We start from the raw sequence: 23,303 nt of genomic DNA on the forward strand, positions 1-23,303 counted from the left end.
ATCCACTTTTGCATAGTCACATTTGCTACAAGAAGCTGTTGATTATTGTCATTGTTATTCAGAAGATTCCACAGATGTCTTGAATTGTGGTTCTTGTAGGTCTTCATCATGGTTTCTGCATCATTTTGTAGCAGTGTTGCCTGATGTGATTAACACCAGTTTGTTGTATACCTTTGTTTTATTTTTTCTTCTGTGAAAGGATTGAAATTCCATTTACTGGTTTTAATTTGCAAATGTCTTTGCGCATCTCTTTTTTTTCTGAGCAGCTAAAGTATTATAGTGGTGGTTATGTGATTTCGTTTGATTCTTCCTTGACTTTAAGAAAGGAATCAAGAAGGCATCGTAATTAAGTTTGTCAATATCTGGCATTGATGTTAGTTGGATTCGATTTGTGAGGTCTCTTAATTGCTCCTCAGTCGCAAATTACTATTATTGGCAGTGACTTCTGTCTGTATATGGAAATCAATCTTTTTTAATAGTACAAGTCCGGAACCGTTGATAATTAGTTGGTTATGGTCGCTTCTTGTTGTATTGATTAATGTCTCTGTGATGGATTCAAATAGGTCTGTTGAAAAATATACATAGTCTATTATCGCTGTTGCCTTGCCATTGTCCCATGTAGGTAAGATTTTACCCATGCATTCTTTGGGGTGGTCAACTTGTTTGAGGTTTCGAGTGGAGGTTTCTTTATACCATTTTTTTGCACATGTAGACAGTTCAGCGTACTCCATCCGTTGGCCAAGTTTGTTGTATAGGTGTATATTTAAATCACCACAAATAATTAATTCCACGTGGTGGTATTCTACAAGTGTTTGATCAATAGTTAAGAAAACATTTGATTTGATTTGGCCATAATCTGTGTCCTGTGTCCTTCCCCGTGGTCTGGCTTTCACTCTTGGCTGCAAAAATCCTGCATGTATTGTCTCGTTCTCGCCGCTCCTCCACACCAGATGGGCTGCGATCCCCATGCTGGGACCTTTTTTCTGGGCAGTTTACTGCCGTCTTTCCAAAATACTGCCATGGTCATGTGCCCGGGGTTAGGAATCTGCTGTCTTTCACAATGGTTCTGAGACACCATATGCTACCTCTGCTGTTTATCTGGGTTGTTCTGGGTCTCCTGCACTATTATCTTCGTCATAGAGCTGTTTTCTGCTGGCTGCCCTTCGAGACGTCATCATCTGCTTGTTTGAGTTTAGAACCTTCTTTGCTGTTTTCACTCCTGCCTTGTGGGCCCCAGTCCTGTGAAGGCAGATTTAATTCTTTTGCCATCTGGGTCGGCATTGGACTGGGGTACCAGTCCCTGAGTGACCAGATCCTGTAAACAGTCCTACAAAAGATCTTGTACTTACCATATTTGGCATATTGTGCCTAGCTCACTTTCCTGTCATTTTTGCAGCCGGGCCGGTTTCTGTCATTTTTGCAGCCGGGCCGGTTTCTGGCATTTTTGCGCCCGGGCCGGTTTCAGGCATTTTTGCGCCCGGGCCAGTTTCAGGCATTTTTGCGCCCGGGCCAGTTTCAGGCATTTTTGCGCCCGGGCCAGTTTCAGGCATTTTTGCTCCCGGGCCAGTTTCTGGCATTTTTGAACCTGGGGCCGGTTTCTGGCATTTGTGCCTGCGGCGGTTTGTGACATTTTGCACACAAGGTCCACGCCTGTTTCCGTCATATTGTGCACAGTGCCTGTTTCTGGTATTTAGAACCCAGCTCACTTTTCTGTGAAAATGGTGCCATCCCAGCTTTTCTCACCCTTTGGTTGGGTCGAGGGTTAATGCTGACAGGTTGTGGTGCTAACCATCATTGACTTTCCAGGCTTCTCGCTTTCCTCAGGCTACACCTTTTAGGTATCTCGACTCCTGCATGCATGCCATAAAACTCAACCTACTATGGTCAGCTTTCTGTAATGACCATGTTTTCCGTGCCTTGTTCACTTTGGCCCCAACTCTCAATATGCTATGGCTGACTGACTCCCTGACTCTGCTTATGCAAGACTTTCTAAATACCTCGCTGGGTTTGGGATTTCAATTCTGGTCTGGTATTGGTTTAGTTTTAACCCTGTTTCTGCTAGACCCTCGGGATGGTTTACGAACTGTAATGAGCAGTAGTATTCACCTGCTGGGTGTGTGTTCCATAAGGATACCCATTAAATAATCGAATTTGAACGAAAATAACTTTTGGGTTTTTCTCCCGCTGACATTTCTGGCAACTTGCTCCCCCCACCCCCTTACTTACCTGTTGGCGGCACACCTTGTTGTGTGCCGCCGACTCCTCCGTCCCTCTGCAAAGCAGGTTCCGTTTACTTACGTGCATGGGTACCGGTGCTGCAGGGTCATCCATTCAACGCCCAATGCTATTACAGTGAACAAGGTGCTGGGGACCCTTCCGTTCCCTCATTTCACTATAATGCCACTGAATGGTAAATCTTGTCACATTATTGGCTGTACGAAATTCGATCAAATCTACCATTTGTTTTTTTTCATTTGACCATTTATACGGATACCGTTCCACAGAATCTTTAAAGAGCCTTCTGGCCATCTTTGAATCAGGCGGCTGTACCACTTCAGAGTTGCGACTCAGTGCCTGCTCTTGTTGGGATCCTGTTGTTTCTGGGCAATTCGTTTCAGCTTTACTCTGTCTCCTCACCTGTATATGATCATGGATCAGAGTGGGTAAGCGGGATCCTGTGTTGTATCATTAGTCTAACCTTAAGTTGCTTGTGCAATGCTGGTCTACCTTCATTGAGCCCAGACTCTGCAGCAGTGACTCTGAGCATTCTGACTGTGAAGGGCCACTGCCACTGGCCTTAGATACAGTAGAGCAATGGGTCTCCAGGAGAAGGGAAGAGAAACCTAATCTTGGCCAACTTGAGTCTATAGTCCCTGGACCCGAAGGACATTGATGATGGGGACAACTCTGGGGTCTCCACTTGACCCCTTCCAGGTAAGTAATGGCTCTGGTGCAAATACCCTGGAAGGACAAGATTCCTGGTCTGCAGAGTCCCTAACAGCTTATGTTGATACTGGGTCAGGACTCTTGAGTTAGTCATCCATGACATTAGAAGGAAAGTTCATTCATTACTCCAGAAAGTTGCACACTATGGAGTCCTAAAGAAATCTTCAGCTGAACGGCACACTTCTTCTCGATTAAGAACTCTGCATTATTACCTTGGGAAAAATCGCCCAAAGAACCAAACCGCATTCAGTTCTAAATCTGATCTGATAAGGTGTAGCAAAATCTTCCGGATCAGCGTATACCGTTTTCCACAGTTGTTACATTTTTGAGGTGAACCCGTTTTTAAAGAGGATGATATTTACAATTGACTGGCACAGAGTGCCATATTCCAATATTTGATTCATTTGATGCATTTTTCCAAGTCAACTGCAAGCAAAAACTCTTAATTTCTCACTGAAATTTTCTTTGCAGGAACAGATGACCTTGGGATCATCCTTGATAATCTGGAAAGAGTCAATTTCATATTTACTATTTTAGAAGGATCTTGTCTTATAGTTAACCAATAAGATCTAATCGAAGTGCATTTAAAATGTGGTTCCTGATGAAACCCATCTGTTGGAATTCCAGTACTTATAATTAGGGGCAATTTTAGCTTGGTGTGAGGGAATTCGTATATTCGTACAACCCAGCCAATACATTTATTGTGGGAGGCAATCTGTTCTGAACTCTCCCGTTGTACTTCGAGGGATGCCAACCAATCTCGTTCCCTTTGTTTTTAGATTTGTAATAAATCTTGGGCTCCCTAATCATTTTGAACCAGAATGATGCTTTGGATTTCTGTGAGCCCTGACCTTGAAGGGATGACGACCATGGAGCGCTATATAATAGATTATGCAAGGAAACACGTATGAGTTGAAATAAAAGCCATTCTGAGTTGAAAGTATATGAGAAACCTGCAGTTTTTCGGAGCAAGTGTCTCATTTTACATGCATTAAATATTGTATTTGTACGGTTGTGTGTGACTTGGTCTGAATATAAACTACCCCTTCAGTGTGAGAGGGTCAAAGAATGAATCTGCCCATGTATTAAGGGACCAGATGGATGAGACCAGTGTATCCCAAACTAAAATTACCTAATTGAGCATGAGGAATCAAAGGCCTGAATTGAAATTAAAGGAACGCAATTGGTGTTGCATAGTTGTCTGGGGTCTATATGTGACAGGGATTCAAGTGGGTGCAGATCGGAAAGGTGTTTCTTATCTGAGCCATCAGAAAGAGCAACACTGCACAAACACATAACCTGTCTCTCCACAAAGGCATACTGATGCTCAAAGAAGGCACAGAAGAGGGTGCAAGTGTCGAGGCAGGTTTTTTACAATTCTCCGGTGGCTGTGCAACCAGTAACTTTAGGGTTGGGCATTGCATCCAACCCCAAAAGGAAGCCAAACCCCTCTACAATGGTAGTGGGGCAGAGCAGCCAAGCATTTCTCTAGCGAGGACAAGTACCGTGACCCAATGCACAGTTAGTCCACACACTTATCCAAAGAAAACACACCATACTGTTCTGCAGAAAATCTACATCTAGGCAAAACACACAGTCGACATTCCTAGTGTAAATATAAAAACAGTAAATCGTTGAGTATGTATACCACGCGCAGCCCCCATTGGCTTCAGTTCCATGTTCTCGCGAATGCGATAGCTTCGACAATGACTGCGCGCTTCAGTTTTCGTCCGAAAACGTTTCGCTATGGCCTCGTCTTCGACACGTGTTATTCTGAAGACCGTCTTCTAAAAAGTCGAAGAGCAGGCATCATAGGTCACCCTCTTCATCTTCCTCAGATACTTCTCAGGAAAGAAGTTTAGTCTGCCCGACTAAGTGTCAACTGGAAGTGCAAACTGTTTTGTTCCAGGGAATTCCCCCCCCCCCAAAAGGAGATCTAGGAGATGCGTTTGTGGTGGACTGGGAGTTCCCACTACTGTACGCGTTTCCTCCAATCTCCGCCATTCCTCATATGATCATAAGGTTGAGAAAGTCTAACAAAAAGGATATCTCTGTTTCCAGCTTCAGCTGCTTCGGAAAAATGTTTTCTTCTCGGCAGAGGGCGCTGTGCGTTGACACGGTCGACCCAATGTCCCTCGAGGGCTTCCATCTCGTTTGACATCATTGGGTATATATACCATGCGCAGCTCCCGTTGGATTTGGTTCTGTTTTTATATCAACCATATGGAGAATTACTGACATTATTAAGTGCCTTTAATTTATCAGGCTTTAAAAAAGCGTAGTGTGTAATGCCTTGAAATTCCACAGTGGGGTAGGTTGGGCGAGTCTGAGGAATATGTGGGAGGAACATCCAATCGAAAGAACGTTACCACGGGTAAGTAACTTGTTCTTCGACTGGATTGTGTCCTCCCACGTATTCCTCATCTTATGATAGACTCCCAGAGCAGGATTACATTTTTAGAGGGGGTGTACAAATTTGGAATGTAATTACTTGTCAAGAATGGAGCATAGAACAGCCTTCTCAAATCTTCCCATATTGTTAGAAGCATCGAAACAATGTTTTGTGAACGTGTGGATGGTAGCTGCCTCACAGATATCCTTTATCGGTACTCCCCTCTGAAGGGCAGAGGAAGTTACCCTGCCCCTAGTAAAATGAGCTGTTAAGCCTACTGGGGGGTGGGGATCATTTCCAGCTAGCCTGTAAGATTCTGAAATAGCCAGTATTATCCATCTGGATAATAGGACTACATAGTGATGGTCAGGGTTAGTCCCATGGAATGCCAGCAGCGTGGGACACATTTCCAACCACCTGGACTCATTGAGCACCATCACTTACAAATGCATGGGTACTCTTGTTCTTCCTTCCATCCCTTTTCCAGACCGGCTCCCTAGTTCTACTGAAAGAAGTAGAGAAACGTGTCTCTTTAAAGGCAACGGAGAAAGTCCCAACTGCAGAGAAAGGTGAGGGATTTTATTCTCGTATATATTTACAGTGTCCAAACAGGCTGACCTGTGCACAGTATTAGGGCTGGCGTATTCCAAGCTACACCTTCCTCAAGAGAAATTCAAGATGATAAACCCTGCACAGATCTGATCTATACTTAAACAGGTATATTGGCTCTCTATTCCTGGTGACAGTCTTGGGGTGCGGTGGGGCAGCCCCATGTTCTTCCCTGATGCCTAGTGCACCCCAGCCTCCTGCTAGCACCCTATTATAACAACCCCCCCAACCCACCCTGACAAAAGGTGCATCTGCTACTGCCCGGTGAGTTTGGGAAAACATGGTTATTTTCCCCTTTTTTTGTTGGTTAGTGGCGCTGTAACTGCTTGTGCAAACTCTCTGGCATCCACTACCTGTTCTGCGTAACATATCTGCATGCAGCTGCTGCTGGTCTCTATCGCTTTCTCTCTTCTGCCAGTGTGCTGCGGAGGTCCAGTTTCTGCAGAGTTTTGGCTTTTCATTGTGGTTTGCCTTCACTGAGCTGATTGAGGGCCACTGATGTTAATTCTCTTGCCTGGTCTTTGTTGGTGGGGCTCTACATCAGGCTGGTGGTTTATGTAAGTGAGAAGAAACACTGGGCAGTATCTGAACCATGAGGAAGGCTGGAGACCAGGATCTACACATATGCTGGCACAAGAGGGGGGGGCAGTAATTGGGGGGTCCTCTCTGGGTTAAGACTGGCTGTGGATGGCTCCCTGTGCCTTTTTGATAAGGTCAAAAAGGACTGTCTGGCTTTGGGTATCTGGAAAGAAAAACCATGTTGGAATGTTTTGTACATGGCTTGTGTTCAACCAATACATTAAAATGGTTTCAGCACTAAGAACCACATCAACACTCTGGGTTTTGTCTTTGTTTCTGGCTGTCCAAACCAAAAGTGAATAGTTGATCACTAACTTGAAGTCTCTTCCTGCCGGATAGTAGCAGAGACTGTGCACCACCCATTTGATTGCAAGGACTCCAGCTCCACTGTTGTTCACCTCTCTGGGGTGTATTTTCTGGCTAATGTAGATGACCTGTTTTTCTTCACCATCTTTTAGCCTTTGATAAAACTGATCCCAAGCCAAGTGTTGAGACGTCCATTTGTTGGATGGATTCTTTGGTGAAACTCTGCATGAGGGTAGGATATTTGCGTAGAGCTTCCTTGAGTTGGTCAAAAGCGGTCTGGGTGTTTTTATTTCATTTATTCCATTCAAATGGATTGTGTCCTCCCACGTATTCCTCATCTTGTGATATCCGTTATCGCCAGCTTCGCTGCTTTGGAAAGAAATTTCCGCCAGAGGGTGCTGTGCTCGAGGTCGTCGCGTTGATTGTCCCTCGACGGGCTCCGTTCCGTGTCGACGTCACTGCTGGTATAAATAGCTTGAGCCGTGCCCGTTGGCTTCAGTTCTGTTTTTCCGATTGCTTCGCTCTCGTGAACGGCGCGCTGCGAGATTTTCTGTTGGAAAATGTCATCTACGGCTTCTACACCCAACACTGGGTTTAAGAAGTGTATCGACTGCGGTTCGAAGATGTCTATCACCGATCCTCACCGTATCCGTCTTTGGTGCCTGGGTTCAGATCATCAAACCGGCGACTGTGGCTCCTGTCAGTCGTCGATGGCAGAGAAGGCACTCCGTTAGAGGAAAGGTAAACTAGCAGTGGGGCGGGAGGCATCGAAGGCCACTTCGAAGGTTGCATTGAAAAAACATAAAAAATCGTCCTATTCAAAATAAACGTCACAAAAAACACTCGGAGATCCTGATCGCGAAGTAGATCGAGGCGATCTTCGTCATCTTATAAATAAGTTAAAAGGAGACATGGATCTCCTTCCTCATCATCCATCCTTCATCATCATCCGTCCTACAAAGTCGGATTCCCCAAGAAAATGGGAGGAAATGGGAGGATTTTAGAAGAAAAATTATGGAGGTCTTTGAGAATGCGGCCTCGACCCCCTCAAAGAAACCCCAAAAGAGCCAGACCCTGGTCGCTCCATTGGATGACACAGGGAAGTCGGGAACTACTGCGGTAAAACCCAGTAGTATGGGTGAAACCCGTAAAAATCGAGTCGACAAATCCTTGAGTCGAGTGTTTCACCGATACCTCATAAAAAGCTGAAGTTTTCGAAAACATCTGCAACTTCGTCAGCGCCATCAGCGCCGACAACTTCAACCTCGAAGCCTAAAATATCTTAGACTTCATCGGGTTTGTTGAAGATTCCTTCGACACCTTCGAAGAAACCCTCCATTCCTTCGACGAAAAATCAGGAGGGAAGAGGGGAGATTTACACCCTTACCAAAATCAGACTTTTTCAAGTCTGTCTTACATTTTTGAAGAAACTGTCAATATGGCACTAGACAGGTTCCAGAGGAACTTATAGACCCTGAATCTAAGATGAGAGACCTGTGCGAGACTCTGCATTCTGCTAGTGGCATTGACCCGTCACCTGAATTGAAGTTTGCTAGACCTGACCCTGCAGAACATGCAGATTCAGAGTACAGGAGTTTGATGAATAGAGTGGAAGAATATTGGCTGGGGTAGAACCTCACCCACTTTTGAACAGGACGATATGACGGACATAATGGTTTGGGGCCCCCAGAAAGATCCAGTTCTCCCCTTCCATAGGGCGCTTCAGAGAACAATATAAAAGAACTGGGAGACCCCTGACAACATTGCTGCGGTAAACAACAATTTTCTGAAGCAGTATAGAACTTCTACTTCTGATCCCAAGTATCTGAATAGACATCCCACTCCAGAAAGTCTGATTATTCAGGCTGCAACTACTTCAAGACAAACTGCATATCCAACCATACCTCCGGATAGGGAGGATAAGAAGGTTGACGCTTGGGCCCGTAAGGTTTTTTACTTCGGGTAGTATGGCCTTAAAGTCAACCAATGCCACCTGTACCCTGGTCAGGTTCACACATACCCTGTGGGAATGCATTTCGGCGGCGGCGAGGAAAGGGAAGGCTTCTTGAATATTGTCAAAGACGGGAAGGAGGCAATGGGGCAATGTCTCCAGTCTGGACTGGATACTGCTGAAAGTATTAGCAGATCCATGGCATCAAGCACAGTGCTATGCAGATTTGTGTGGTTGAGAAAGTCAGGTTTTGCACCGGATGTGCAGTCCAGGCTTCTCATCATGCCTTTTGATGGCTCGAGGCTGTTTAGTAGCAGGGCTGATGAGAGCCTAGAAAAACTACAGACCTCAAAAGCGGCAGCTACATCGTGCCTCCATGCAACAACCTCAGAAACCCTATTCAGGCTCATCTTCCCAGAGGTGTCCTCCTTTTCGATACTACTCTTCTTTTGGTAGAGGAAGAGGACAGGCTTTTCAAAGGGGCAAAAGAAATGTCACTCATGGTGGACGAGGAAAGACTACAAAGCCATCTTCAGGAACGGCATCTTTACCATCATCCGCTCCTGCAGCCGCCTCCAAATCACTCTGAGGCCTTATCATACAATACACCAGTGGGAGGCAGAATCTCTCAGCATCTGAAAGAATGGCGGGGCATTGGAACAGATTTTGCAGCTGGTGTAGAGAAAAGAATATCAAACCCTTTTCATGCAGTACACCAATGGTGTTATCTTTTTTGCTCTATTTGGAGAATTCAGGCATTCAAGTTGGTATGATCAAGGGCTACCTCGCAGCGCTGTCGATCTTTAAGCGCACTGCGGAGGAGCCATCATATTTCAAATTACCCCTAGTAATCCAATTTCTGAAAGGGTTAACTAATGCCTATCCCCGAAGGCTGTTCCAAGTTCCCTTGTGGGACTTAAATCTAGTCTTAAATTTTCTGATGGGTACTCCTTTTGAACCATTCCGTTCTTGTTCATTAATATTTCTCACCCTTAAAACAATCTTGCTAGTGTCTCTTACATCTGCCAGAAGAGTGAGCGAATTACAAGCTCTATCTTGCAAACCTCCTCATACAATTTTTCACAAAGACAAAGTTGTTTTACAAGTGAAGCCTAATTTCCTCCCAAAGGTGGTCTCTGAGTTCCACATCACTCAGAAAATAACTTTACCTTCATTCTATCCTCCTCCCCATCCAGGGAAAGAGGAAGAGAGGCTACATAGGCCGGATCCAAGGCATGCCTTGAGTTTTTATATCAACAGACTTGCTAGAATAAGGCAAGCAGATCAACTATTTGTAGGTTATGCAGGACACAAATTAGGATTGCCAATCACAAAACAGACCATTTCAAGATGGATTATTTTAGCCATTCTAGAATGCTACAAATTGGCAGGGAAAGAGCCCCCTCAACACCTTGGGGCTCATTCAACCAGGGGTATCGCAGCCTCTTCGGCTCTCCAAAGAGGGGTACCGATTCGGGACATATGTGCGGCTGCCACATGGTCGTCCACAGATACCTTTACAAAATTCTATAGTCTGGATTCTTCCTCTAGCCAGGAGACAAGATTTGGCAAAGCTGTGTTACATTCTGTTCATTCTTAAAGGGGAATATTCCAATTTTACTCCCACCTCCTCTTTCACCCCACTGCTATGGGAGTCTATCAAGATAAGGTATACGTCGGAGGACACAATCCCTTCGAAGAACAAGTTACTTCTAACCTTGTAACGTTCTTTCGATGGGATGTTCCTCCGACGTATTCCTTATCGCCCCTCCCATCCATCCCCACAGTAAAACTTCCCTTGTAGTTTACGCTCCTTCAAGGTCAATAACCAATTAATGCACAGCTAATTTCAAGCTTCAAAACGGAACTGAGCAACGGCCGCTGTGCGAGTCTATTTATACGCACAATGACGTCGGTGCCAAGACGGAGGCTGTCGAGGGACATCAGCTCGAGGGACGACGACGTGCAGCGCCCTCTACTGGAAATAATTTCCGAGGCCAGCAAGCTGGAATGTAATCTATCAAGATAAGGAATACGTCGGAGGAACATCCCATCAAAAGAACGTTACAAGGTAAGAAGTAACTTGCTCTTTACCAACATTCTATCCTCCTCCTCATTTGGGTAAAGAAGAGGAGAGATTGCATAGACTGGACCCCAAAAGGGCCCTCAGTTTTTACATTTCAAGAATGTCAAAATTACATCAAGATGACCAACTCGTTGTGGGTTATACAGGTCGTAAATCGGGGTTAGCGGTGACAAAACAAATTATATCCCATTGGATCATTCTGGCTATATTGGAATGCTACAGATTAGCAGGAAAAGACCCACCGGATGGGCTACGGGCTCATTCCACTAGGGGAATGGCTACTTGTGTGGCTTTGAAGAGGAGAGTCCCTGCAAAAGGCATTTGCTCGGCTGCAACATAGGCATCAATGCACACCTACATCAAGCATTGCTGTGTAAATGCCTCCTCCTCCAATGAGGGTTTATTTGCCAGGGCGGTTCTTCATTCCGTCCATGAAAATAATAACTAGCACTCCCACCTCCAAATTGATCACTGCTATGGGAGTCTATCACAAGATGAGGAATACGTGGAAGGACACAATCCATTCGAAGAAAAAGTTACTTACGTTCTTTCGACTGGATGTTCCTCTCACGTATTACTCATCGACCCTCCCAGCATACCCCGCAGTACAGTTTACGTTTTCTTACACTTTCCTCTCACGATGGGCCTATCAGTCACAGGACACTCCTGGGTGTTCCACGAGTATTTCCTCGAAAAAACAGAACTGAAGCCAACGAGCGCGGCTCGAGCTATTTATACCAGCAGTGACGTCGGAACGGAGCCCGTCGAGGGACAATTGATGCCACGACCTCGAGCACAGCGCCCTCTGCCGAAAAAGAAATTTCCGAAGCAGCGAAGCTGGTGATAACGAATATCACAAGATGAGGAATACGTGGGAGGAACATCCAGTCGAAAGAACGTTAGTTAAGTAACTTGTTCTTCTATACATTCTGGGTGTTCTGGAAAGCGAGAATGTCTTTCATGACTGGTCGTTGTACCAGGAGTATGGCTCCCACTTTAGCGCTTTGCGGAAGGACGTTTCTGGAAAGCCAAATACTTTAGTGTACTGGGTTAGGTGAATTTTGACAAAGGCTGGGGGTAGGGGGGGTTAGGACAAGGTCCATCAAATGTTGAAAAGTGGCTCCATGGAACCCAAAGGGGATTACAGTAAATTGGTAGACAAGCAAATGGGGAGATTTCGTCCAGCTGTTTCAAGTTAATAGAGAACCTCCAGCTTTAGTCTGGCTTGGGCACGAGTACTACTGGGGACAACCATTTGCTGTGGGACTTCTCCATCACTCCCACGTCAAGCTTCTTATTGCATGCTTCTGGTAGCCAGTATGATTTCAAGCAGATTACTCTTCCTGGGGCTGTAATAATTTTATGGACGATACCTTGCACCTGCCCTGGTTTCGGAGAGATCACGTTTGCAGGGATCGAAATTAGGATTTGTTGACCAGGAGGAAAAAGCAGCTCTTTGATGTCTGGCATCACCATTTAGGGAGGAGCTACCTCTGGAGAACCAGTAGCCAGTCCATAGCATGCAGCAAATCTAACATGTGGGCAAGATGCCAAATCTGCAAACGTGAAGAAAAGAAAAAAAGCTGGTCTGTCGGGCCGCAAAAACCTCCATATAGATATGGATGCTTGCGTCTATCTAGGGTGCCTGGGCCAGAACAAGGAGTCCCCAGCAAACCTACATGCTTATGCGGTAAGGGTAAAAGGTGCAGCAGAGGCTTTCCAGAGGTTTCCAGGGGCCCGTTCCCTGGCAGGCTTCCCCATCCGCCTTTTGCAAGCATTGTCTAGACAGCAGCGCTCCGACACACAGCTTTTGGGCAAGCAGAGCTAAAAAATCTATTTGCGTAGGACTGTAGACTCCTCCCAAAGCCCTAATCATCAGTTGTAATCGCCCATGCCGTATGGAGGAAAGGGGATGGGACGTCGGATTCATTACAAGTTACTCACTGTAGTGACTAATGTACTTGTAGTCCATTGTTCCCTTTCCTCCATATGACCCTCCATTCCCCCCCTTAAAAAATGTAGTCGGTAGCTTAATCTGGCTGACGCGTAAAAGGGGACTCTGGTGTGGCGCCGGAGGGCAGAGTCAAGTGAGCACAATCTTCTGGTACCATGCCTCAGGGGAAAGGCTTTTCTGTGTGAAAAAGGGTTCTGTTCCCATCTCTAGTGAGGGACGCCAATGCAGTATGGAGGAAAGGGGTCTATGGGCTAGGAGTACGTTAGTCACTACAGTGAGTAACTTTACATTTTTGCATCATGCACTGGTTATGTCCCCTTCCCAGAGCAGTGGCTTAACAGATGTATGAAGGAAAGGGGACTTTGAGCTAGGGGTTCAATAGTCACAATGAAGAGGAACTCATTCCTGACATAACTATATTGTTTGTTAAAACTAACTACTGAGGAGCCCATTGTCTCTGCAATATAACATTTGTTTGGTAATGTCTCCTATTCACAACTTCAACAAACATTTTATGCTGCTACACATATTTGTACTTTTAATACAGTGTTCCAGGTGGATGGTGCAGAGACAAAGGGGAAGCATTTGGCGCTCTGTGTCTGTTAATTTTGTTTAAGCACTGCTGAAACGGCTAATTAACCGCACAATAGTGGCATGTGGTCAGAAAGTGGCATATATTCTGATGAAAGAAATTCAGATTTCTCTTTCTGTTCAGTCTGACTCTATTTTATTTAAGGTGCTGTAACCTATTTTTATTTTTTCCTCTTTTTTTTATATTCAAACCGTTGTTTTATTAGTTCGATCAACAAACTTTTACAACATTTTTTTAAAAATATATTAGAATATATTTTCTTCTTATTGAAGATTTAAAACACTTTTTTCTATTTAATAGTTTTCCATTTGCTATAGCCCATTGGTTGGGTCTATTAAAGTTCATTTTTAATATTCTATTTCTAACATGTATAAGCAATTCATTAGTTATGCATCGTTAAAGATCCTTATATTTCCATATTATTGTTAGATCTTCATACAACAAACATTCATATCAATTTGTACTAAGACAAAAATTCATGCATAGACTTAGAGAGCTGGTAAAAGATGTAAGGTTACATAAAAGCTGCATTGATCTCAAAGTTTCCCAAGATAAACAGATGATATGCAATTACAGTGCTAATATCATTAACACTGAGCTTGCTCAGTTTTCATTTGGAATAACTTCTCTAATTCATTGTCTATAGACTTTAAAAGTCTTTTATGTAGAGTAAATGGCAAATTTGTAAAGATTCTACCAGTCCTTTGTTTGGAAAGTGTGTGTATTGTTGCAAATTATAGGTTTGGTCTGGAACTCTTTTGTATTCAGCATCGTGGCTGATGCTTTTCTTTTTGTGAACATTTTTCTTTTTGTTGAACACTGTTCGTGGAAGTAAAGATGGAAATGACACCTGATGAATAAAAGTACATAACTGGGTTTTCTGTTTTTTCCAAAGGCCTCCCTAACACCAGTGAAAACTGCAGAGTGCAAAGAGGAGGAGAAACCAAAGCCGAAGGACCAGATAATTCCGAGTCTCCTTGAAAGCTGGAATAAGGGAGAGGGACTAGGCTATGATGGAATTGGACTAGGCACTGGACTTCGTGGTGCTATCCGCTTGCCATCTTTTAAGGTAGGATTTAGTAAGAAAACTACTTTTCAAATAAATCCTACTCTTTCATGCTGCTCAGATAATAGCTGAATGTGGTGTTGTGTGCATCTGTATAGCTCTGACTACAATCCAGCACAACAAAGGTGGTGTTTTTCATATGTATTTCTTTTTTTTTTTTTATTTAAAAACTTTATTTGTTTTTAGTCAAAAAAGTAGACCTTACAAATAATTTGTGATTCTTTCACAGTACAACATTGTTAGAATCAGACATCATAAGATATTATGGTATGTACACAATCGATATAACATGTTGAACATAAAAATATCAAATTCATAAATTAAGATTTGTACAAGAGTACACTAGATTTATGCACCATCAATTCTCAACATTCATTAGTTCTTTAAAGTTGCGATGCATTTTCTAGGTCTTTCTCAATGGTTTTTACAAAGTTCATTGTTTTTACTACAGAAGTATCTGTTGATCCCCACATACATTTATTCCAAATCCACTCTCTAGCTAGAATCGTATTAGCTGTCATAAAGGACTTTATAAGAATGCATCGTACATTTTCAAAGTAACAGCAATATAAGAACAGATGTTTTAAAATCTCCACAGCTTGATTACAAAAACGACATACCTCATTCGAGTGAGCCAATGTTTCTTTAGACCAGTGTTTCGTTCTAGATTGAGTGTGAATTAAATCTAGCCTGAAGCGCCTAAAAGTGCGACAGACCTTAGAACAGGGGCAAAGTTTTAAGTAAGACATGCGTGGTTTCTGCTTGTGTATAAATTTGCGATATTCCGCACAAGAAGGGTAAATTTCCATTTTCGTACAGGTATCGCCCCAATCCTATAACAGTAACTTCTTCTTGATTTTCTCTTGAAAAAGTTCCAGATCTTTCATTGGGAGATTGATCTTATCCAGTAAGGTTAGCATGCGTTCTTTAAATTGCACCATGGAGGGAGGGTTGTTATCTATTAACATTCTGTTTAGCCCTATGTAGAGCGAAATTCTAATGGGAAATAATATTTTAGCAAAATTGTTTAACATGCGCCAATTGTATCTGGGGGAGAGGGAGTTAATCCCCAACTCATGTCTTATCACAACATTAGGCATTGATGAAGGTAAGCCTAATACATCTTTCCAAATCTGCCCTTGAAGTTGGTCCAATAATGGCCCTAGATCATGTAAGGTAAGTTCAACTCCGTATAATAGAATGGCTTCAACTTTTTTTGTATAAAATTCCAATAGTGGCAATAGAGAAAATTTGCAAATTTTCTTTAGTATAATTTTCATTTGGCATTTTAATAGAGACATTTTCGCAATCAATTGTTCTTTCATAAATTTATAGGAGATATTCTTAGAGAGAATCAATCCTAAATACGGTAAAGTGGGGCTAATTGTAATTGGAGAGACACCAATTTTCCATACAAACTTACGTACTTTTTTCTTATTTGAGAAGATAATAATGTTATATTTTTGAGGATTGACTACCAAATTATTAGAATTACAATATTGCATAAAGCAATCAAGTTTAGCTTGAAGGCCTGAGTGAGTCCGATCAAAAAATAGAACGTCGTCAGCGTACGCTAACCAAGACAATGTAAAGGCTCCAATGTGAATTGCAAACGACTTCTTAGCATTCCATAGATCTTCTATATCTCGTAGATAGAGATTAAATAGTATCGCTGCTAAGTTACAGCCTTGTTTAACACCTGTGAAAGATGGAATAGCTTGGGTTAGTGAGCCTTCCCTGTTAATTCTAACTTTGAAATTAGTTTTAAAGTGCAACATTTGAATAAGAGTAATGAGGTATTGGGGGAATTTTGCTTTCCGCAATTTTTCCCATAATTTGCTCCTAATAACCCCATCAAACGCAGCTTTCAGATCTAAGGAGGCAACAAAGACGGGGCATGTGGCATGAGATATAATATGAGCCATCAAACAGGCATTAAGGGGGGTTCCCATCCCTTTGCGAAAACCCACTTGCGAAGAACACAAAGAATCGTGGTTGCGTGCAAATATTTCAAGCTCTTGTAAAATTAAAGAGGCGAATATTTTCGCAGCAACATCAATAATCGCTATAGGACGATAATTATTTGGGTCTTCAATTGAGCCTTTTTTGTGTAAGGGGATGATAATAGAAGTAAGCCAAGACTCCGGTATCTTTTTGGATTTGAATATCTCTTGGAAGATCGTAAGAAAGAAAGGGGCCCAGAATAAAGGATCATCCTTTATTAAACAAGGAGGGAGTCCATCAGGACCTGCACATTTAGAGCTTTTTAATTGCTGAATAGCCCCAAGTATGTCAATCTTTCCCCAAGGACAAACATTAGGAAGTAGATGGCAATCAGGTGGAGTATCAAGCACGCTAAAATTTGTTGGGAGAGCATATTTGCAGAGAAAAAAAGAAGTCCAGGTTGCACTATCAATGCCAGAGACAAACTCGCGCGAAGGTTCTTTATATAGAGATCTTATCGTATTCCATATGTCTTTGGTCTTACAATTACAAAGAAGAGTTACTGTTTTTTGATTTTGAAGCAGTTTATTAGCATCATTAATCTCCTTTACTGCTTTTTTATATGAAAATAGAACCTTTTTTTTTTAGCGCAAAATACTCGGCATTGGAGCACCACGTAGACTTGTTTAACATCCGTATGTGAGCATTTTTCTTGCTTTTTAGAACTGCTATCTTGGCACAAAAGTAATCTCTGTTATATTCACAAAAGAGTTGCTCAGACTTGCGAAAAACACCTTTTGCCAAATGTGTGGCAATCATTTCACAATTCCATTTTAGGATTGCAGAATTAAACATGCCATTTTGTGCTTTATCTTTCCAGAGGTCTCTGTTGACAATGAATGTGAAATCTCTGCATGTAGCAGGAGACCAGTTGATTGAAGCACCTGGTCTGTGACTTTGAATTAGTGCTAACTGAGCTACTGGAGGACACGAAGTGAAATAATTCCGAATTGAGATGGTGATCATCACGTGATCTCCCATATCCGTCGTAAGGGTATTTGTTTTAGTCATAGAACGAGAAAGTCCACTTGAGGCAAATATGTGATCGATCCATGAACTTGCGTTACCCCTTTTCCAAGTGACATTAGAATGAGTATCTGTGTAGTCAATTAAGTGTATATTCCAGGATTTGAGGAATTTACACCAAATCTTTCCTTTTAGACTAGAGGCAAGGTGATGGTATGAGTGGGAACTCCTGGAGATGCCATGGTGTCCCATAAGGGAATTGAAATCTCCTCTGATAAGGATTTCTGCATATGGAGCTTTGCAGAGTGCAAGGTTAAGGGCATCACCCAAGATCTCAACCGCTTTTTCAATTTGAAGTTGAGCGGGATTCCAATAAAGGGAGACCAACTATAGATTTTTGTACGTTTTGACCATAAAGGAAATGTCCAACATGATGAACATATCCGATTCATATATATTATTGATGGTGAAATTTAAACTGGTATCAATCAAGATCGCAATGCCACCAGTAGGTCTCCCTTTCATCCCTTTCATTGCATGGTTGGAATACCTTTTATAGCCATCAAATTGGACATCCTTCATGGCCATAGACTCCTGAATAAATAAAATGTTAGGTAAGATTTTATGTTCTGCCGCTCTTCTCCATTTCAGTAAGTTAAATAGCCCACAACAGTTCCACGACACAATGGTAAGATCCTGACTTTATGAGGAGGCTGTAGATGAACTTATATTGACAGCAGACTTTGAGAGGCTCCAGCCATTTGAGCCCGTTTAGGGCATTAGTCAAGGCAGAAAGTTGTTCCGACATGTTTTTTTTCAATGCATTGTCTACAGATGGGGAATCTGTGGAGTCACTGTTTAGTTTTGGAGGAGGTGGTTGGTATTCCAGAAAGTCCATAGCAATTTTTATTTGTGGAAAACCAATCATGGCTAGACCAAGGATCAAAAGATCACTTTGGTGATCCCATATCAGTTTAGCAATTATGGGAGAAGACACTTTAGACAGCATCCTGTTGTTATTCATGTTAGGCAATTTAATCCACTCTGTCATTTGTAACCAAGTTTCTGAGTGGAGGAATTTTATATAGGGTGTTCATAAGGAACGATGATCTGTTAATACGAGCTGTCCCATTGGTTTTGACGTCACTGATCCATCCAATGGTGTTTTTCATTTCAGAGGGAATATTCTGGAATTGCTGGATGGTTTGATTCTCTTCTACTTCATTAGGGCACTCTTGTTGGAAAGTCTCATCAGCGCTCTCTTTCAATTCTTCGAGCAAGTCACCCCCAGCATGATAATTTATTGTTCTAGGTTCAGCCCTTGTTTGACCATCTTGATCTTGTTGTATGATTGCTTCTGGAAGGATGTTATTAGCGAGGGTAGTTACTGTAGAATCAGATATAGATTGACTAGGACCCTTCGTCTGCAGAGCCTTTTCAATCAATTGACCTTGCAAGAAGTGAATATCTATGCAAGAGCTTTCTTCTTTGGGGATAGATTCTAGTAATATGGCGATTTTATTCTATCACTTCTTTACTATGCATGGTTTTTGAATGTTTTTCTTCTTCAACCGTGGTAATCGCAGTCTCTCCATAACTGTCCTCTTTGCTTTTGAGTGTTAAGTTTCTAGTGAACCCATCCGATTTTTTTGAGGAAATGTCGGTGAAAAATGATGTTAAATGGGGTTGAACCATCAACTCAGACTGCACCTTAGATTCGGTTTTGAGTTTTTCCTTTCACGTCAACCACTTCCACATTTGAACGTTTTACAAGCTGCTTCTGTGTTTTTTTTTTTGAGTAACCAGTTGCTTCAGAGCAATTTCATGAATAGGAGATGGTTTCAATTGCAGGGCATTTTTGCTCTCCTCATTTAACTCATTTAAGTTTAATTTTTGTTCCGGAGAGCTCACCAAAACTGCACCTAAAATGGTGCTTATGGATTCTTTATTTCCACACGAAAGTTCTTTAGACAGATCATGCATTTTTTTCTCGTCTTTGAGGGACGTTCCTTTATTTTTGTGTCGTCTTTTTAAAGCTTTTAAGTGATTTTTCTTGGATCTTCGTGACGTATAATAGAACTTTGCTTGAGATTCAGATGCTCTTCTTTGGCCGTGGCATTATCCATTACATCTATCAAAGTCGTAGGGCTGTCCGGTGCAAATTCTAGCAAATTGGGGGTTTGATCCTCTTTTAGCATGTCTAGAATATTATTTTTGGAGTTCATCTGGACCAAGATGTTCTCGACTTGAGTCAATCTTTCATGTTGCAATTTAGCAACTTCTAGGTAATCCATTTTAATAGGTTCCAACGATGACTCCTTGTCCTCTTCTTTTTCTACTGTATCGGCCTTGCACTGCACTATTTGAGCAAAAGTCACTGGTACACCGTTTAATAGCATTGGTTCATCAGAGGTTTGCGTACCCGTTTGTTTTTTTTCAACCAGCGGGATGTTGATTTCTGCTGCATCCTTCACTTTGCAGCTCATGTGAAAACCCTGCCATGCTTCTTGCGCCAAGATGAAACCTTCAATTTTGGTGATGTGGGAAGTATTTTTTTTCATTTCCCTTTGTAGCTCTTGCAAAAGAAGATGCGTGTATTCGTGACCACGATCCAACAAGTTTAAAATTTTCATGAAGATAGGTAGATCATTGATTTTTTGTTCAAAGCAGTCCTCCTCAATGGTGTCTTGCGTCTGTGGCATGACGGGCACATTGGAAAGGTTAAACACAGGAACCGAGTTATTCTTTTGCTCAAAGAGTGGGCTTTGTGTGAGTGGATTAGATACGGATATCTTTGAAGGCGAACTGGTAGACGGAAATTGCGCACCAATCTTCTCTATAATATTTCCAGAGTCTGTACACTGATAATTGGACTCTTTAATGTTAGATTTGTGAAAGTGTACGTGCTCCATCCGCATGCCTTGAGTAGACACTGGAGTGGAGGGGCCGAGTGATAAGTGCACTCTTTTGTCTAAGTCTGACATAATTACAGGTGCAAGCATAGAAATGTCAGAAATTGGTAAATATCTATTGTCATGGATATCGGCAATTATATTTTGAACGTTGCGGGTGTGTTCCTCTGTATCAAAAGGATCATTGGTTATATTATCGTTTGCTTTTTTTAACAAACAAACTACATCAGACCCTACGGGTACAATTTGTTTTTCAGACATAATGTCAACTTCATCAAGTGGTTTCAGCGCATCGTCATGGTTTGACATGGAAAGAAACAATTGTTTACCATTAAGTGATGTTACAGGGCTAAATGTTTTCTTTTTGTTTACATTTTTTGGAGAGTCAGCGGAGCGGAGGGAAGGGTTTTAGAGGAACACTCCCTCTTTTTCCCATTTCTTAAAGCCAAATCCATAATACAACAGTAATTTCAACTTCTGAATAACACAGGACAAGAATAATTAACCACGTGGTTTAAACAGGAAGAAAAATCAATTTCCTACCCCAAGTTCACTACTGGCTAAAGCAGAGAGCCGGGACCCGCGAGCCGCACAGCGAACAGCCAACAGTACTTATCCTGTACTTGGCGGTGCGCTGGTGGGTAAGATTATATGGGTCAGGAAGAGGCGTAGCCCACACAGAAGGCGGGGTTTCAAGTAAGGAAATGCAGCCTAAACAAAAGACAAAGAAATGGTGAATTTACTTACAGCTGAATGCTGAGTACTAATTGAAACATATAACAAAACTACAAAGAGCACACGCTATTTTAGTAAGTCCTATGATAATGAAGAGTTAGGCACACTGATACGGAGATAGGCACACTGATACGATAAAGGCACACGCTATTGAAAGCCTGGCATGTGCGAGCGTGTAAGTCAACGTTTAAATCACAGCCCGTAGCACGGCACTACGGATGTTTGTACAAAACAGTCACCTTCTTCCTGCATGGTCAGGCAATGATGTGGTGTTTCAGCCTCAGACTTCCTCCATGCAAAAATCGATCGGGCTTGAAACTAGCACAGCGGACACAGACTCAGCCAACAGTACTTATCCTGTACATGCATGATGAGCAAATGGGAAGGTCCTTATTTTTCCCCAAGCAATTGATGCCCTCATTTATTTCCAAGTTCCAGACAAGCTTATTCCAGTGCACTCCAGCTATGTTCTAGAAGCATCATTCTGAGATGGGTTTGCAGAAGCATGGAATTAAAAAATATCTGAATTGGAGCATGAGTTAATGTAGTCGAGAGAAACTGTATGCTTTTTATAGTGTGGTGATTGCTTTCTTTCAGTCATTAATTCACTGTGTTCGTTTCCCACAACGTTTCCCCAAAATAAATACATTTCATACATACATTCCCATTATATTTTTTAATGTGAATACCATTCCAGATAAATATGCAAAATGTAGACAAATATCCTTGGGTCGTGCATCAACTGAAGAAATATAAATCAACCGTAAGAGATGCATTAAAACCCAATTCAGCATAACCAATGCAGCATAACCATGGCTTATCTTGAATATTGAGGCAAAGCAGCGACCTGATAAAAAGTACAGACCACTAGCAGGAATTGAAACTAATTCTGTTTTAGAAAATTCCTCCAGCACATAACATTTGAAGACATTATCAGTCTGTTCAAATACAATGGTTATACTAGCTGCAGAAACCAAAGGCCAAGAATGTAAGCTTAGGGGACAGTACAGTTCATCGGCTGTCTGTTTGGAGCAAAGCTATAACTATCCTGTGTCTATAAAGCTTAGATTGTATTACAACCTGGCTCACTGCCTGAAGGAGATTGGCAAATTCTCAGTTAGCCCACACAAGTCCTAGGCTACTTGTTCAGTACTCTGTCATAACATTTTAGAACTGGCTACCTGCTCCTAAAATTGCTTTTTGTCATGGGCACATAAAATTACATATCCAGGTAGCTTTCAAAGCCACCCAAAGTTTTGATTGGCAGATTGTCCATGGGTAAACGAGATGTTAGTATTTGCTAAATGGGTGCATTAATCAACTCCTATTAAGTTATTACTTTATAGGTTCCTATCGCCTCTTGATGTTTTCACACTAGATCCAAATATTGGAGATGGCCAAGATGTTTGAGACACAATTGCATATGTCAAAATCAATCGGGAATCTGGGCACCCTACCCTTCCAATCATTTCCTTAACCATCATTCTATATGGGTCATCTTCCTATCTACCCTAGATGCACATCCAGAGTAAAAAAAAACTATTACCATTTCCGAATTGAGTTGGGGTTTTCGACAATATGGCCAATATTAATGATTTTTTAAAAACGGCTTCTTGTTTGTAGCCGGGGGCTAGGAATTGAAATAACCACACTGTTTCTCTCCAGACATTGTAACGTTTGTATTACAGATCTAAGGAGCACCAGAAGTTAAACATTTTCCTCTTCAGCTATGTCATGTTTTGTTTTGCAAAACTACTAATGAAACTCTAGCTCAGTCATTTTGTTGTAACCAGGACCCATTTGCCCAGAAGCCGATTTCCAGATAGTCGTAACACTAAAGAATTACAAAAGTTGTATCCCCAAACTGGCAGTAGTTTTAAACTGTTTAAGACTCCTTACCTTCACTACTTTAATTTTCCTAGTGTTGATGAACCGATCATTTGTAGTGCAAAATTCATCAAAAATAGCTTATAACTTAAGCAAAGAGATTTCCATTCGGGACATAAAACTAGGTCATCCACATGCAACAGAACTGGCGAAGCCATTTCTCCAGCATGGGGTCTGGCATGGATTCACATGCTCATGAATATTCCCCGTCGTCAGGCTGGGAATCCTCGGTAAAGAAAAAAACAGTATCAGTTTCGTTTCTGATCTGTCTTTCGTAGTAATAACCAATCACTGGTCTCTGCGTCATACTGACCACAG

The 23,303-nt window shown here is 42.2% G+C and overlaps 1 protein-coding gene across 1 annotated transcript in view; it reads left to right on the forward strand.

Moving 5' to 3' along the window:
- Window positions 1-23,303, forward strand: part of SETD1B (SET domain containing 1B, histone lysine methyltransferase) — a 993,120-nt gene that overhangs the window by 445,105 nt on the left and 524,712 nt on the right. Inside the window, exon 8 of the mRNA XM_069619589.1 lies at window positions 14,311-14,484. Within this exon, the coding sequence (XP_069475690.1) occupies window positions 14,311-14,484 (174 nt within the window). The remainder of the gene's footprint in view (window positions 1-14,310; window positions 14,485-23,303) is intronic.

This window comes from Ambystoma mexicanum, chromosome 10, assembly GCF_040938575.1.
Source record: "Ambystoma mexicanum isolate Mex_15411 chromosome 10, UKY_AmexF1_1, whole genome shotgun sequence".
Classification (NCBI taxonomy): domain Eukaryota; kingdom Metazoa; phylum Chordata; class Amphibia; order Caudata; family Ambystomatidae; genus Ambystoma; species Ambystoma mexicanum.